The sequence below is a fragment of the Ochotona curzoniae genome, unplaced genomic scaffold, assembly GCF_017591425.1.
Source record: "Ochotona curzoniae isolate NIBS_2020 unplaced genomic scaffold, NIBS_Ocur_1.0 scaffold_1852, whole genome shotgun sequence".
In the NCBI taxonomy this organism is placed as follows: Eukaryota; Metazoa; Chordata; class Mammalia; order Lagomorpha; family Ochotonidae; genus Ochotona; species Ochotona curzoniae.
This window is the reverse complement of record NW_024467087.1, coordinates 33,910,612-33,928,843: the sequence shown is the minus strand read 5'-3', so window position 1 is coordinate 33,928,843 and position 18,232 is coordinate 33,910,612. Positions and strand designations below refer to the sequence as shown.

Here is an 18,232-nt window from a genome sequence, read left to right as displayed (position 1 = left end):
TCCATATTGAAGAGACCAAGAATGGTGGTAGAGCTATTGCTATACTTTTCTGTGTTTAATATTTTGTTCCCCTGTTCTTTGGCCTGGTTCCATGTTTTAAGAACTAGCTTGGGTGGGTTCTCAACTTCTTATCTGCCCCCCCATCACCTACAACAGTGCACCCTCATATGGTGTGTTATGATTCCTCCCTAACAAATCCTGTTTCAGATATGGGAAAGAACAGTGCCACACAAAAACTTGTACGGCTCGCCCTCTAGTGGCAATTTAGTAAATTACCTTGAACATGTGCCCTTTTCATTCACAAGCAGGACCAAAAAAAAAAAAAAAAAAGATATGGTTGATGTAGTTTCAGGAAGGTACTAAATTTGTAAACAAGCAGTATAATGTATCAATATGGGGCATACTCCAGATAAAGGACTTAGATCACAACATATGTCAAAGTGTCTGGAGCTTGCCTATTTGTTCATTTGCTAATTAGCAATTTTACATACCAGTGGATTTCCAATTTGAGGCAAAAATACGGAATTTGAAATTCTAAAACTAGTATGTCTGCCAATCAAAAATTGTAAGGAACATAGCCAGTGAAGTCTAATTTTATTGTATTTGATTTTTTTCCACTAAGACGATGCTGATCATAAAATTGCATCTGTGGGAATTTTCAGAAGGCTTTGTGGAGTTGATGGTTGTGACAGGATTCTCTTGGTTGCAAGGAGGAGACAGAAGGTTAGCTATAAAGAGGCTAAATAGCTTTTCTGGAGTCACCCAGGGCACTTTGCAGGGAAATGCACTTGTTTTTACCCCTAGGAATCTTTTGGCAAAATAAATAGCATGGATGCTGGCATGTTGTTTTATACACTTTATATACTCCTTCTTTTGAGTTTTCATGTAGAACTCCCTAAGCACACTTCTGTTTTGCAGATCCAAATGAAAATGATTAGAGACCTGATTTTTAAGGAGTGGCTTTTCTTGTTCCTCTATAGTTGCTTTAGAGGGCTCAGATAGTGAAGCATTTTTTTTTTTTTTTTTTTGCCAGCAAGAGTCAACCAAAAAGAAAAATTGCAAACTTTTTCAAATTTAAATCAAGGGAGATGACAGCATGAAGGAACACAACTGTTCTTTTAAATGCTTGAAGTGCTACTCTTTTAAGGCTCCAGAGAGAAGTCCATTGTAACAGGGAAACAAGACTATTTGTGATGCAGAGGGGAATCATTCAGTTGTCAAGGACTTGTTCTGTAGCAAACTTCAGTCCAAATGCTGAATTTCACTAGAGCTTTTGGGGTGGAGAAAGTGTTATCAAACCCTGAGTTGCAGAAGCCAGTCTGTCTACAAGATACTTTTCTGGACCTCTGTAAGGGTTTAAACCAGGTCCACTGTAAGGGTGAACGGAATAGTGCTATAAAGCTCCATGGATTCAAAATGTGGGCTCACAGGTAGGCCCTCTGTGGGAACGAGTCAGTTTCACTACGTCTCCCACCTGGTTGTAGCTGTGACATTTCTTCATCAGGGACATTTCAGGTAATTTTCAAATGCAACTATTTATTTTGATGTAGAATGTTTGCATATTTGTTACATATGTATTGAATACGCCCACAAACCTAAATATGCCTTCTTCTGTGTAGAGCATGAATTGGTAAAGAGCTGTGAAAATGTGACATGTTACCTGTTGCAAACTCCTTGTGACAGGAAGATGTGTTGTGACTGCTGATTGCAGTTGGTAAAATACGAGTGATCTTTCACCTCTTCTTGTCTTTCTGTGACCATCCCCCAATATCACTCAAGTTTTCCTTCTTAAATTCAAGGGGTTCTGCCTTTTCATTTGGTTTGCCAAGTGAATTTTTCAGGCATCTTACCTGCTTCTCTATTTTTGTTGTTGTTGTTGTCTCACAGTCCCAAGTTTGAAAACAGCTACACTATATCTTTTTTAATCCCCCAAATTAATAATATCACTTTGTTTAAATCTGACACTCATCTAATGCTTTGTAGATGCAGGTCTGTAATGAAAATGGATTTCTAGTGGGGAAAGTTGAGTGTGGGAAAACAGTTGGTGGTAGCTAGATCATCTTGGATCCTTGGTATTACACCCTTTGTCTTTGGTATGGAAAGAAACCCTCAGCTCTCTTGCAATGCCTTAGGTTGTAAACTTATGCCATGAATACTGAAGAAGAAAGGAGATAATGTTTGGAAGTTCATTTCTCCATTTTACATTTCTTTTCTCTGGCGATTGAGTTCATTATAACTAAATAACTCCCTCTCTAATAGTGAGAGAATAGAAGAAAAATGGCCATATATCTAATTAAATCAAATACATGTTGTTTGGAAGGTGTCTAAAAGAGTGAATTCTCAATATATTCTCACAATCTGTGTAATAAAGCTAATGGAGTGGCAGTTAAGTGTCTTAAACTTCTGTTGAACATGATCGTTGTGTCCTGGGAATAGATAATATAATTATCCTCCATACTAACCATGTCCAGTGACTAATGAGCCAAACCAGTCGATTAACACCATAAAGGTGTAGACTCTGCAACAGATGGTTTAGAAGAGGTAACTGAAGTAATTTACAAAGTAAATGGGGAAAAAAAAACCCTTTTCAATTTATTGCTTCTATTAAGAAGATAATTTTGGAGCTTGGCGCTATTTTATCTTGTTATATTTGTTAATTTAAAAGCGCTTACAGTGTATCTTAGGATTAGGTAAAACAAAAACTGAAACACTTTAAAGCTATAAAAGAATATGCTATTTCCTTTTATGATTTGTTTATTAGTTTGAAACAGATAGAGGGAGAGAGAGAAAGGAGAAAAGAATCTTCCCTCTTGTAATCCATTCTTGAAATGGTAACATTGCTGGGGCTGTGCCAGGCCAAAGCCAGGAGCCAGAAGCTTCATTAAGTCTTCCCATGTTGATGCAGGGGCCCAAGTACTTTGGACATCTGCTGCTTTTCTCGGGCCATTAGTAGGGAACTGGATTGGAAGTAGAGTAGCCTATACATGAACTAATGCCCATGTGGGATGCCGTATTTCAGCCAAATATTAAAATAAATATTAAAATCGCATTTAATCCAGGGAACTATCGTTTGCAATTTATCCTGACTGAGAAAAGCCAACTAATTTAAATTTTTTCCTGTCTGCTCTTGACTAGTGTGATAGAAAAAAATTAACAGATAAATAAGCCAATAACAAGAAGTGAAGCAAGGCCCAGCCTGATGGCCTGGTGGCTAAATCCTCGCCTTGCACATGCTGGGATAGCATGGGTACCCATTTGTGTCCCAGCTGTTTCATTTCCCATCCAGCCTGCTTGTGGCCTGAGAAAGCAGTAGGGGATAGCACAAAGACTTGGAACCTTGCACCCATCTGGGAGGCCTGGAGGAGGCTACTGTCTCCTGCCTCTGGATCAGCTCAGCTCTGGCCTTTGCAGCCACTTGAGGAGTGAACCAACACATGTAAGACCTTTCTTGCTGTATCTCTTCTCTGTAAATATGCCTTTCAATAAACATAAATAAATAAATCTTTAAAAATGGAATCAAAAGGCCCTCTAAGAGCTATCTAGTGGACAGTACATATTTAGTCTAATCCACTGTACTTAGTTTAAAGAGTGAACCCAGGTTGTCAAAACTTTTTGTGATGAATGTGGTACTTTGGAGTTCGGGGTGCAAGGTTGGGTGGCAGGGATTTACTCTTAACAACCAGTAGTGATAAGGGAGTTTCTTAACTGTTAGCATAACCACTATATTTGGTTTCTGTAATCATTGCTTGGCTTTGCTGCATAAAGAACAGGACTGACTCCATAATGGGCCTAAGTCTCACTTCGAAGTTACATTTTCCCCAGGATGATATGGGTGGGGGTTGGAGACAGCAACCTTGGAGATGGGTCAGTCAGGGGCATCCGAATATCCACAAATGGAATGTGACCTACACTGCTATGAGTTATACATGACCAAGATAAGAACTGCTTGCTGGAGACGTGTTATACGTGACTAGGAGGGAATAAAAACATTTTGCAAGAGATAAGCAGGATCCTTGTCAAAACTCCACTGTGATGGATGAGACATGGACCCTAGCTCGAGCTAACAAGGCAGTTTCTTTGCTTTTGCATTGTTGTGTGTAGAACCTGTCTGTCTGTGGTTCGGGGATCTTTTGGACCTAACAGTAACTCTGAATCCTTAAATAATATTCAGCTGTCTTTCAGTATAAATTTGAAGTATACTGGTTATTTAGATGAATGCTTCACAGACCATAAGAAACGTTGAGGCAGTCTATAATAGAAACCCTTGTATGAGTGGGCAGTGAGCAATGATATCAGAAAAAGAAATCAGAAATTTCAGAGCTCAGAATTTTCCTGAGGCTATAGAACCCTTTGAAATTTTAAATGAATTGTTTAACATCTTCCCCCAAATGTATGCATATATAGAATGGAGACTCTGGTGGACTCTGGAAGGATTTCCTCAGCCTTTGAAAGGTGATACCAACAACATCTCAGAACTATTGAAACCACTTGAGTAGAACCCTCAGAACATCCTCTGCAACAGGGACCCTGTACTGGGGAGGCTTGGTGTGGTCTCTCCCCTTGTATCCTCCCCTCCTGGAGATACAGCAAGAAGAAAAAGATAATGTGGAAACAGTGGTCTTGCCCACTCTTCCCTGATCCTTGACCCTTCCCAACCTGATCAACTATCTAAATACCATCAAAAATAATATTTTTTAAAGCATATACATGTGCAGATAGGCACATTGTTTTACCAGGATCCTGGAGCTTTATCTGGGCATTCTTTCCTTGAGTGGTCATGAACTCCAGTTCTAGAACTATCTATATAGAAAAGGCAAAATCAAGAGATAAGTACTGCACTTGTATATTTCATATAGTTTTGAACTTCACATTAGCTACTGCTAGAACATTAAATACACTGTGTTAAGTGTTCTCTTGATTTAAAAAAGGAAGCAGATCAGTTAGCAAAATGATTAAGTGAAACATATAATTTTCAAATGCAAGTGTTAATGTTATGACATGCCTTTATAAAGGATAATGAGGTAATATAAAGGGATGTAGCATAATTTAGTGAACTTTTTTTTTTTAAATAAGCAATTGGGTGTAAAGTACTGATGCTAACTACATTCACTAGCATGTTACATTTGCCAATCTCTGATTTCTGACCCTTCTAGAAGAGGATATTTTTGCCTAGCTAATACAATTTGACATTAATACAAATATATTCCCACAACCAAACACCTACTAAGCAGTCTCAAAGGCCTGAGGGTATAAAGAGCAATTGACCTGTGATTCAATATCTTCTATTAATAGGTCATATTGTAGAAAAGTGGCATGTGTGTAATAGCAAATAATCACTTTAGGTGTCCACTGCTTCCAACCCTAGCATTTTATCTTTTCAAAGGCAAATAAGTAGCACAATGATTTTTGTCATAATTATAGACGTAAGCTTTTTAACACCAGGGTTATAAACAATGTCTCTGGATCAGTGAGTGATTTTCTGCTACTTACTAGCTTTTGGGAAAAGTTATTTAAGTTCTTGGATTCTCAATGTCCTCATCTGTTGTATGAGAATAAAAGCATTAATCACATACATCCCTTCTCATAGGCTATGCAAGATCTCTTGGAAATAATTGTTTCATTGAGCTCTTTGCATTTATAAACAAATTGGGTCATCTAAAAGCAACCTATCTGCCATTCTAGCAACCCCTTTCCGCATGACTCTGAAAGAAATACTGTGTCCAACAGCATCACTTGGTTGGAATTTGGGATCTAGCCAGCTTGGGGCCAACTCCATTTACACAAGTGCTAGAGCTCCTTGGGGGGATCTTGTTTAAGCAGGAAGCTGCTGTAGAGAATTGGAAAACACTATGAAAGTCCATGGCTAGAACCAGTGTTCTGTCTGCTAAGCAAGATTCCAATCTGTTTCTTAGGGTCACCGGAGAGATTTCCCAAAGTCATCTATGCGGAACGCTTGACTCTGTGCCTAGCTCAGCCAAAGCTCTTTACTACATGTTGGCAATGCTTTTATTATTAATAGTATTGCATCTCATGCCTCATCTGGTTTTCTTTCAGTGGATGGCTGCATTGACTGGTCGGTGGACCTCAAGACATACATGGCTTTGGCAGGTGAACCTGTCCGTGTGAAATGCGCCCTTTTCTACAGTTACATTCGCACCAACTACAGCATGGCCCAGAGCACTGGGCTCCGGCTCATGTGGTACAAAAACAAAGGTGATTTAGAAGAGCCCATCATCTTTTCAGAGGTGCGGATGAGCAAAGAAGAAGATTCCATATGGTTTCACTCAGCCGAGGAACAGGATAGTGGATTCTACACTTGTGTTTTAAGGTGAGTGTTATGTGAAACTATTCCATAACCACACAGTCATAGTCTTTGGGGCTTCTTTTTAAATTTTCTAATGTGTTTTTATTTAAAAGATAGTTGTTTATTTATTTATTTGTTTACAGAGAGAGGAGAAACAGAGATTTCCCGTCTGTTGGTTCACACCCCAAATGGCCCCAACAGCCAGAGCTGAGTTGATCCAAAGCTCTTTTCTGGGTCTTCCATATGGGTACAAGGGCCCAAAGACTTGAGTGATGCCTCGCCGCCTTCTAAGCATATACAGGGAGTTGAGAAGTAGAGCATCTAGAACATGAACTGGTGCACACTTAGAATGCCAGCACCTCAGGGTGGAGGATTAGTCTATTGAGCTACCATGCCAGCCCCATGGTACTTTGGGGCAGAAAGCCTGCACGTTTGGCTCATGTTATAGAGCAGATGTGTTCTGGAACTGTTGCAGTGCCAGTGAAACCTCAGTGCATTCCTGTCTAACTGTCTTACAGCATAGCATATTCTTTTCTGATTTTCAGAAGTTAGAACTCTTTTCTCCTATATGTGCTCATTCAGTTTAGAAAACATTATGATTCATTTCTTATCCAGCCCTACCCTTGTGCCAGGGTCCCAACAGTGGTTTTTACATGTACAATGTTGGTTTGATGAACTGTGTATCTGGCCATGATAATGACACTGAATGACGGTGGGGCCAAGGTCTTAGCCTTACTTACTGTTGGAGAATCCTTCAAATGCTTCTGAGAAGTCTTCTAAATACATCAGCCACTGGTGAAATCCCTCACAGAATTTGCAGCCTGAGTTTCAGACACTATGTCTGACTATTCAATTCCTTAAACACACAGACATTCCGAGTTTGGATATTTAGCAGGCAGGTGTTGGCGCTCACAACTCTTGCTTGTTAGGAAGTTTACAGTGAGAAGCTGTTTGTCTTATCCGCCACCTTATAACTGGGATCTAGGATCTAGAGTCTCCGATAGCCACTGGATTATATGTTGAAATAGTTAACTGGGAAGACCTTTAAACCGCTTTTCAGTTCTGTCATTTTAGGAGTCTTTGATCTTGCTCACCAGGGACCTGCCCTCTGCTGTTTGATTTTTACTTCTTGGAAATGCAGACCCTCCCTATTTTTGGCGACTGTGGGCTTTGATGCCAAAGCTATGTCTCTTCTTCATCAAAAGGACTTGAAAGCCTCTAGTGAGGCCTCATTGTGAAAAAGGCCAGAAGAGCAAGCGTTGAATAAATAGAAGGCCTTTCTCGGTGCTTTAAGAAACACTGTGGAGTGGGGGTGGAGGGTCAGGGGAGCAAATGGTGAGTTCAGTCTGTGGTAAGCAGGGTCTCCAGGATGTTAGCAGAAGCAGCAGTCATTCTGCTCACATCTTTAGCAATATTTTCTTCTACTTGGGCAGCTCTTGGCAAAATCGAAAACTAGGTGTAATTCGGCTTTAGTGACTGACACTGTATTCTCTAGGGTGCTGCTACTGTGCTGGCTAAACTCTTCTCCATCCCCTACTGTCCTTAAAAGATGCCATTCAGAACTGTCTTTTCTCCTACTTGCCTGTTAGCTTAATTTATTTGTTTTCACGAATTTCAACTGTCATTTGTGGAGCTTCAGGCTAGTATAAACGTGCAAAGGTAGTAAGGTTATCAAGACTTAGTCAATTAGTTATTTCTTCATTCCCTTGCTGTGCTTATTTCCTTAGCCTTGCTACTCCCTTCTCCCCTCTAACCCCATGCTACTACTTCTAGCATCATTAACAACTTAGCCTGTGTCTCAGTTTTCTGGAGACTTTTACTTATGCAAATATGTTTACTTGGGGATTTCCTGCTCCTTGTGCTACAAAACAAAAGGACAATCTTGGATGTCTCTGAATGCAATTTGGAATTCACTACAAAACCATTAAAGAAAGCTCCCCCACTCTTTGAAATACATAATAGCCATCTTCTTTGCTTAATGTGTAGTCTGGAAACGGCAGTTTTAGTCAACCATTTCCTTATCCATGATCATAGATGTTGCTTTTAGTTTCTTTGTCCTTACGAAAAAGGCTGTGACAAAAATCCCTGATCCGCTTTTAAGTGAACTTTTGCCTTTTAGAATAAATTTATACTTAGAGAATTATTGAAAGTAAGATAGATATTCCCTTTATATACAAAGCGGTTTTTTTTTAACAGCAAATTGTACACTTGTTAAAATTAATGAAGCAATGGTCATACATAGTATCAACTAAAATCTATAACACTTCAGACTTCGTGTTTCTTCTTTATGTCTTCTTATCTATTTTAGAATCCCATTTGTAATTCCATACTACATTTCCTTGTCATGTCTCCTTAAGCTCTTCTTGTCCTGGCAGTTTCTCACTTTCCTTGGTCTTGATGACCTTGACATCTTGAGATATACTGGTTAGATATTTTTTAGAATGTTCCTGAATTGGAATGTAGTTGGCATTTTTCTCATGGTTAGACTGGAGCAGTGACTTTTGGGGTCAAAGACCTCATAATTAAAATACCATTCTCATCGCATTATATATTGGGAACGTATTATCAACTGCACTTAACAATGTTGGTGCTAACCTTGAAGACCTAGATTCAAAGAGCATTTGCCTTTCTCCCTTGTTAAAGTTACTCTTGATTTATCCTTTCCCTGTAGTATTCTTGGTAAGAAAGCCATTATTCCTTCACACTTAAGGACTGGAGACTAACCCTGAACCTTCTAATGTGCTATCTCTGCATAAATTATTTGTAATTTTGTGGAGTGTGTTTGTATACATGTGTGTGTTCTCCAGATACTTATTGCTTCACTTATATCAGTATTGATTTATGTATTCTCCTATTACACAGGAGTTATAACCCTGTTATAATACACTATTCGTTTATAGAAATTATTTACCTTTGCCAACTGGAAAATGTTTGACTCATTTGTCTTCTTGATATTACCCTTGTGAAGGGATGTTTTATGTTTTTTTGGTGGTTGTTGTTATTTTTCTTTAATTTGGCTTTGTTTTAAAGATTTATTTATTTATTGGAAAGTCAGATATACAGAGAGGAGGAGAGACAGAGAGGAAGATCTTCCATCCGATGATTCACTCCCCGAGTGCGTGCAACGGCCGATGCTATGCCAATCCGGAGCCAGGATCCAGGAACTTCCTCCAGGTCTCCCACATGGATGCAGGGTCCCAAGGTTTTGGGCCATCTTTGACTGCTTTCCCAGGCCAGAAGCAGGGAGCTGGATGGGAAGTGGAGCTGCCGGGATTAGAACCTGTGCCCCTATGAGATCCTGGCGCATTGAAGGCGAGGACTTTAGCTGCTAGGCCATTGCGCCGGCCCTTTTCTTTGGTATTAATCATAAAATGATACTCCCTGCCTCTGTTGTGTTTCTCCTGCCCCAATCCTAGAATTATCTATTTTTTCCAAGGAATACCAATTCCTTTTCCTTGGAAATGGTATTAGAAATCAAGATTTGGGTAGAAGGTTTACTCACCACTGCTGGGGTATTGCTGCTTCTAGGTCCTCTCAGCTGACAATCTGCTTACTTTAAAAGAAAGCTTTGGATTATATTTTGCACAGATCCACCTGTGGTGGCAAAATATATTGGGTGGAATCTAAGGTATTTATTTAAAATGAAAAGTTACAGAGAAAGAAAAAGGGAGGGAGGGAGTCAGGAACGGAGAGAAAGATTCTCTACCTACCAGCTTACTTCCCCACAAATGGCCATAATAGCTGAAACCAGAAGCCCTCGGGTCTCCCACTTGGGTGTGCGGGACCCAGGGAATTGAATCATCCTCTGGTGCCCTCCCAGACTCATTTAGCAGGGAGCTGGATGGGGAGTGGAAGAGCTGGAATTTGAACCAACGCCTATATGGGATGACAGTGTTGCAGCTGGCAAGTATACCTGCTAATCCCCAGTGTCTGCCCCTTACTCAGACTTTTAAATTTGTGCAACAGGCCTTAGCAAGCAATTGGGAATGATGAGGGTGGGACAATTTGTGAGTATTATCCCTTGGATGTACCATGGTAAGAAATGCTCACACACACACACACACACACACACTCACAACACAGTGGTTTTGAAAACGTTTTTAATGAAGTGATCATTGCTTTTGTCAACTCATGTAGAGAGAGGGTATTACAAATACACATACCTGAAGTAGCTAACATTTGGCTGTGAATAATGCTCTTGCTTCACTATTAGCCACTGACTTAAAATATGTCCAAGTGAGAAATTTAGTGATATTATGCAATTTCCAAGAGAGTGACATTTATAGTAAAAATAAAAGGAGGGGGGCTCTTACATTAACAATGTCAATATTCGTCTGAAATCCCCAGCTCAGTAGCACTTCAAGGTAATCATGAATGATTTTATTCGTTATTGACCTCATTAATGGTTACTCTATCGAATCCATTCTGTTTAAAAACACTAATTTGAGCCCAGCATGATAGCCTAGCAGCTAAATTCCTCGCCTTGCACATGCTGGGATCCCATATGGGCACCACTTCTGATCCTGGCAGCCCTGCTTCCATCCAGCTCCCTGTTGTGCCCTGGGAAAAACAGTCGAGGACGGCCCAAAGCCTTGGAAGCCTGTACCCTTGTAGGAGACCAGGAAGAGGCTTCTGGCTCCTGGCTTGAAATTGGCTCAGCTCTGCCCATTGCACCCACTGGGGAGTGAATCATTGGATGGAAGATCTTCCTTTCAGTCTCTGCTCCTCTCTCTATATCTGACTTTGCAATAAAAATAAATTAATCTTAAAAAAACCATGTTGTGATTTTCACAGGCAAGTAAAATAAAGGGATGAAGATTCAAAACAAATAAGAGAGTATATCTGAGAACCATTAAAATACTTTCTCTTTGAACTCAAGCTATCTTAGGTGGAAAGGGTGAAAAGGACAGTGAGAGATCAGTAACAACGATGTGGAGGTATAGGTAGGAATAATTAATTATTGGAAATGGGATATGGAAAGAATAAACCAGAAAAATAGACATTAAAAGTGATATAGTAAAATACATAGAATGAGATCAGAAAGAAAAGTATTAAAATCTTGAGGACTCTAAAAGGTCTCAGATGATCTGCCATACTCAATACTTTCCTGGACCCTGAAAAAATTCTGTGTTTGCAACCTGTACAACAGATTAAAACCTTGATTATGAGCAAATCAATTGGAAAACATTAAGTCATTGAAGTCTATATGATAGTTAAAGAGGTGAAAATGAATCATACATATAAGTACAAGTATTAACCAACACATCATTAGCTATGTCAAATCAATTTTTATTTCATGGTTATCAAGTATAACACATTACGTCCTGCACAGCAGCTTATCCTGGTAACTAAACTGCAAGCATCTGCTTCCCTCTCCTAAAAATACACAACAATGGAATTGGAATGACATAGGTTATGCACAGTAGGTTGAGTATTACTTATAAACAAAAATGTGGTTATATTTCTAAGCATTATGATACATGTAATTCAGTGCTAATTAAATGAAAGTTACAATTGCCACTTTGCTATTTTAATTTAACCATGTCTATAAACATTTAGATGACCAAATTTTAGAGTTTGAAAAATAATTTGCCTGGTTAGATATGTGTTTGTGCACAAACACTGCAAAAATAGACTCATGCTTGTAACAGAAAATGGGCAGAAACAACTGATTGTGTTTCCTATTAGCCTACACCAGCCCGAAAAGGAAGGCATTGCTGCTGTCTCAGAAGATCTGTACAATCTTGATCTTTATTGAGGTCAATTAATTCTATAAGACCCAGGCTTTCATTTTTCTGACAAGAAACTATCTGCACTCCTGGAAAATGCTGCCCAGGCAACAGAATTGTTGACACTTAACTTTTCAAGAATCAATAGTTAAGTTGGAATTGAATTATGAGAAACACTCACTGTCCTTGAAAATCTCTTGATAACCATGGTGGAGAGAAGAGTAGGAGTGCCGAAGATGGCAAGAGCTATTATTTAGTGCCTAAAATGGACTAGAGCAATCACTTTTCTCTCTAAAAGCACAGGTGGTTATTTTTTTATTTTGGAATATTTCATACTCAGAAATTACAAAGTAATGAATCTTCATGTACCCATTATATAAATTGAGAAAAATAGCAACAATTTTTTTTTATTTGTTTCAAGATGCTCATCTCTTCAACTTTTATGGTAAATACTGTCTTACTATAGTAACAAATATTCAAGTGATAACCATCAATAAGGACAGACCATATTTTCTTGTTTTAAAATGATTTATTTATTGGAAAGGCAGATAAGAGAGAAGGAGACACTAAGAAAATCGTCCTTCTACTAGTTCATTTCCCAAGTGGCTGCAATGTCCAGCTGATCAAAGCCAGGAGCCAGGAGTCTCTTCTGGGTCTCCCATGTGGGTACAGGGTCTGAAGGCTTTGGGTCATTCTCTATTGGCCACAGGCAGAGAGCTGGAAAGCAAGTTGAGCAACAGGAATATGAACTGGTGCCCATATGGGATCCTGGTGCCTGTAATGTGAGGATTTAGCTACTAGGCTATTACGTGGGGGCCCAGGAAAGACCATACTTTTAGGCTTTGCAAATACACTAAACAATTCTTTGCAAAGAGTTCAAGAGGCTTTCAGATGTTAAGAACCTCACTTATTTCAGTAACTATTAAAAACCCAAAGTGTTTGGATTGTGTTACTATTTTTTGAGGGGCTTCCTTTCCCTGCATACCTCAGGACAGTTGTAAATGTTTACAATGGATTTAAAATATAACTTGGTCTCTGCACTTGATCATGTGGTCTGTAAACAAGCAGGTTTCCACACATTCTCCACTATCTTTAATCATTTCAATGTCTATGCTTTCAATTCAGGATTATATGTGTCTGTCTTTATCCATAGCTTAAGTCATCCCCACAGCCAGTTGTTAAGGAAGTGAGATGTAGGATTTCATTAAATGCAATTACTTCTGTCGTTTTATATCCTGTGAAGTATCTTTCATTCAAAACAGTGGAGTGGGCAATTAAGGAATAGGGATTCCTTGCACTGCCAACTGGAAAAATAAGGCTACCTATTTGAAAATACTGCAATGGTACTGGAAATTTTACCCCAAAGTACTCTGTGACAATCTTGGGACTGGCGCATGAAGCAAAGCCAAGGCTTCATCAGCTGAGAGGATGCAGAGGAGAGTCTGCCCTCTACCATTCCTCCATTCATGCCCCATGAACACATAAAAACTTTTGGCTGATCACTCCTGGGACTTATTGAGGACTAAATTTAAAATGAGTGACTTCTTGCTAGGGATTACATAAAATAAACGTCTTGTTGAAATGGTAATGAATTCTACTAAAGATTTCAAAATACATTTTTTAAAGATTTATTTATTTTTGTTGCAAAGTCAGATATACATAAAGGAGCAGAGACAGAGAGGAAGATCTTCTGTCCAATGATTCACTCCCCAAGTGACCACAACGGCCAAAGCTGTGCTAATTCAAGCCAGGAGCCTATTTCAGGGCTCCCACATGGATGCAGGATCCCAAAGCTTTGGACCATGCCCGACTGCTTTCCCAGGGCACAGGCAGGGAGCTAGATGTTGGAAGCAGGGCCAGGATTAGAACCTGCACCCAAGTGGGATCCAGGCACATACAAGGCGAGGAATTTAGCTTCTTAGCTACTGCCCTGGGCCCCACAACATATTTTAAAACCAATTTTCTGTCTTTTCTTTGCCTGCATCCTGATAGTTAATATTGACTGAAGAAAAAAATTAATAACATTAATTGATCTCACCCTGAGTTTAATGCTATGAGCTTTAAATGGACCCTTAAAGCCACCACATAATCTAAATGTGTATATTTTTTTCTAAATTTTTGTTTATATCTTATTTGAAACACATACACACAAAGAGAGAGAGATAAAGAGAGAGAGAGAGATCTTCCTTTTACTGGTTCACTCCATAAATGCCTGTATTATCCAAGTCAGGTCGTGCCAAGGAGCACAGACTCTGTCCAGATCACCCAAGTGAGTGTCAGAGACCCAAGAGCTTCAGTCATCATCTCCCTCCTCTAGTGATGTTCATTTGCATGGAGATGAATCAGAAGTGGAAGAGCCAGGATTTAGAATCTGGTATTTTAATATGTTTTATTGGTACTTTAGCAGCACTTTCCCCCATTACAACATAGAGCCCCTCTTCTTTCTATATATTCTCAATCCATTCAGTCTTCATTGTCCCTAGCTGGTTATTTTACACTGTCTCTTCTCTTGTATCTTTCAACATCTCCCCCTTGCTTCCAATTTCACCGGAAAACTGGAAGCAACTAGTAAAGACCTTCCACAACCATCCCACACTGGCAGCTCTACCTGTATACTCTGCTTTTTGTTAAAATACTTTGGTTGGTCTTGTTCTTCTTTAAGACCAGTCAGTTAGCATGTGCACCAAGTGTTATCCCTGTTATTCTATTCAAAGATATCACCTGAGTATTTGTGCCATCTCTCCTGTATTCTTCAAATTTCTGTTTCTGTTGGATCTTTTCTATTAGCAAAAACAAATATCAATATTTACACCTTCTTAATTAAAAAAAAAAAACTTTGTATTCCACTTCTCTGTCAGCCAGTACCATGATTTTTTTGCTCCATTTTGGACAAAAATACTTGAAACAGTTATCTGGTGGTTGTGTTATGGATATTCACACATATCCAATCACATCAAGCTTTTTGTGTTAAATATGGGAAGTTCCTTGTATACCAATTATACCTCAGCAAAATGTTTGTTTTTAAAAAAGCAAAATTCCTATTACTCACTGTCTGAAGTTTCATTCTACTAATTCTGTAGGAAATACTAAAAGACACTATTGGCTTTTGTTCATTTCAGCTGGAGAGCAATATGATCAAATACCTATTTTCAGTAATCATTTTTGCAGCTGGCACTGTGGTGGAACAGGTAAAGCTGCTACCTGCAGTCAGACATCTTATGTGGGCACTGATTCATGTCCTGCTGGCTCCACTTCTGATCCAGATCCATGTTAATGGCCTGGGAAAATTAGTAAATGATGGCCCAAATACATAGATCACAACCACACACACTGGAAGAAGCTCCTGGTTCCTGGCTTCAGCATGACCTGCCCCCAACCATTGCAGCCATTTGGAGAGTGAACCAGTAGATGGAAGACTATAATTCCCTTGAACAAATAAATCTTTAAAAAAAACTGTTATTTTTTATTAGAAAGGAAGATTGACAGAGAGAAGGAGAGACTGAAAGATCTTCCATCCACTTTTCACTCCCCAAATGGCCACGACACCAGAGCTGAGCAGATGTTAAATCAACAGCCAGGAGCTTCTCTCAGGTGTCCCACTTGAATGCAGGGTCCCAAGGTTTTGGACAATCCTCCACTGCTTTCCTAGGCCATGTGCAGGGAGCTGGATGAGAAATAGAGCAGCCAGAACATGAACTGGTACCTATACCATATGGTAGCACTTGAATATGGAAGATTGGCTAATTGAGCCTTCATGCTAGGCCACATAAATACTTTTTTTTAAAGATCATTTTGGTTGTCCTCCTCAGAATGGATTGTAGGAGAGTAAGCAAGGACACAGATCTGGGAAGCAACTTTATGGTTGAAGGAGATTGTGATAGTAGTTTCAGTTGGGGTGGGAGCTATTGAAACAGGGAAAAAGGAATGGATCCTATATATACATTGAAGGATAAACTTGACAGGACATATTGATGCATTGTAAGAAATAGCTGGATCAAGAGTACTTTTATGTTGTTGACTTAAAGAGCTGAATGATTCATGGGGGCAATTACTGAGAGAAAAGACTTGAAGAGAAACAAGGATCACAGTAGTTATCTCAGATAATGTTGGCAAATACTTAACATCAATGTTGACATAAACACTCTATACATTAGCTCTCAATTCTGCCTTTACTACCACCAAGCACTATTACTACCTGCTGTGTTTTTGAGCCCTTATGAAATGACAGTGTGCTAATTATTTGAGTACTCTATGAGGTAGATCAAATTATTAGACATAATCAAAATCAATATTCATAGAGACTGAAGAACTTGCTGAGAGAGTAGTTTAATGATGAAGACACTGCTGCTCGCTGAGTTCCTGCCACCCATGTGGGAAATGTAGGTTGTATTCCAGGCTCCTAGAGAAGCCCCAGAGAATCATCACAAGTATTTGTGCAGTGAGGCAGTGGATGGAAACACTATCACTCCCCATAAAATCAATCAATTGATCATTCAGTTTTAAAAAAGCCAATGACTGGTACATGGCAGAGCTCAGACATGAACAAACTTACTTGATTCCAGAATGTTTCATAGTTTTTGTAGAAATTTATTTGTTTGTGAAAGCAAATAAAATGGTTATTCATGTTAATTCCTACCTGTACAGCATTCTGTGATTCTATGTTCAGTTTCTCAATGTCTGGTGATAAGGATGAAATTCTTTTGATCAATGATGGGTAGTACAGTAAAATAGAGATTCTAAGTTGATGATAAGTATGGATTAAGTTAAAGCAGTGACTTTCATGGAGAGGATTAAATTATTTTTACAATGTTTAAAACTCTTTATGATTTTTGTTCACAGAGAGAGAGAGAGCAGGAGAGAGAGAGAGAGTTCTGCCACCCACAGGTTGACTCCCCAAATGGCTGCAATGACCAGAGCTGAGTCAATCCAAAAACAGGAGCCAGGAGCTTTTTCTGCATCTCCCATGTTGGAAAAGCAGATTGACAGAGAGAAGGGGAGACAAAGAGAAATATCTCTATCTGCTTTTCACTCCCTAAATGACCACAGCAGCTAGAGCAGAGTTGAGTTAAAGCCAGGAGCCAGGAGCTTCTTCCACACCTCTCAGTTGGGTGCAGAGTTCCAAGGCTTTGGGCCATCCTTCACTATTTTCTTAGGCCATAAGCAGGGAGCTGGATGGGAAGTGGAGCAGCTAGAACATGAACCAGCACCTATGTGGGATGCTGGAGTTGCAAGTGGAGGATTAGTTTGGTACGCCATCACACTGGGCCCCAAATTGAATTAATTTGAACAAAATATTATCCAAGATTCAAACAGTACTGAGATCCAAAAGAGATTCAGAGAGCTCCTCTCAGCAGCCTGAGCAGCAAGCTTCCATGGACCATACATGGAAGCAAGTTAGAGGTAGGATCTCATTGCCTACCCTTTAACATTTGTCTTCTATGTGTATGTTATATCATTTGATTGTCTGTGGTTGATTAGAATACTGCTAATTATTACTGTTGACCCTTGGCTGGCTATTTTAAGTCTAAGTTAAGTTTCAGTTTGTTTATGTTTACAGGAAGTTAGGCTGCAGTTTGGTAACTATGAGCTCAAAGTCTAGAGTTAGCCGCAGGCCAGTAGCTTTCTGGTTAATTATCTTGACAACCCCAAGAAATTATTCCCCTAATTTATTCCTGTGTAGCTCAAGGCTGAAACCTCAAAATCAACAACACCTACCTCTTTATAATAGCAAAAGTTCCCAGACATCCATCCATTCTCAAATAGGGAATGTCTGTGTTGCTTCCTAACTTATTCTGTCTTTAATAGCTTCCTAATTTCTAATAGCTTTCTAATCTTTTGTATGATCATGTTTCTCTTAATCATAAAAAAAAAAATTGACGGCTGCTTGACACATGCTCATTTTCCTGTCACTGGAATTTTAACCCAGCCTACTTTGCTCATTTAACTCTCTCCATTCTCCTCTCTTATCTTCTGTGTACTCAAATGACTAAACCATGTAGAAGTATACTCATTTCAGATTTTAAGCTATTCTTTCAACTAAGAAATTTCTACATTCATTCTTTATTATTTGTCATTTCATGATCTACCTTGGAATATATAGCATTTTCCCCCTAAGATTTCAGTGTCAGGTAGTAAGAGAGAAAAATAATATACTAAGCATGTGAATATTACCTAAGAAATCCCTGAGGTATTCAACTTC

General features: G+C 39.2%; 1 protein-coding gene across 1 annotated transcript in view; it reads left to right on the top strand.

Annotated features, from left to right (window-relative positions):
• Window positions 1–18,232, top strand: part of IL1RAPL2 (interleukin 1 receptor accessory protein like 2) — a 1,019,705-nt gene that overhangs the window by 473,440 nt on the left and 528,033 nt on the right. The window contains exon 2 of the mRNA XM_040999497.1: window positions 6,055–6,328. Within this exon, the coding sequence (XP_040855431.1) occupies window positions 6,055–6,328 (274 nt within the window). The remainder of the gene's footprint in view (window positions 1–6,054; window positions 6,329–18,232) is intronic.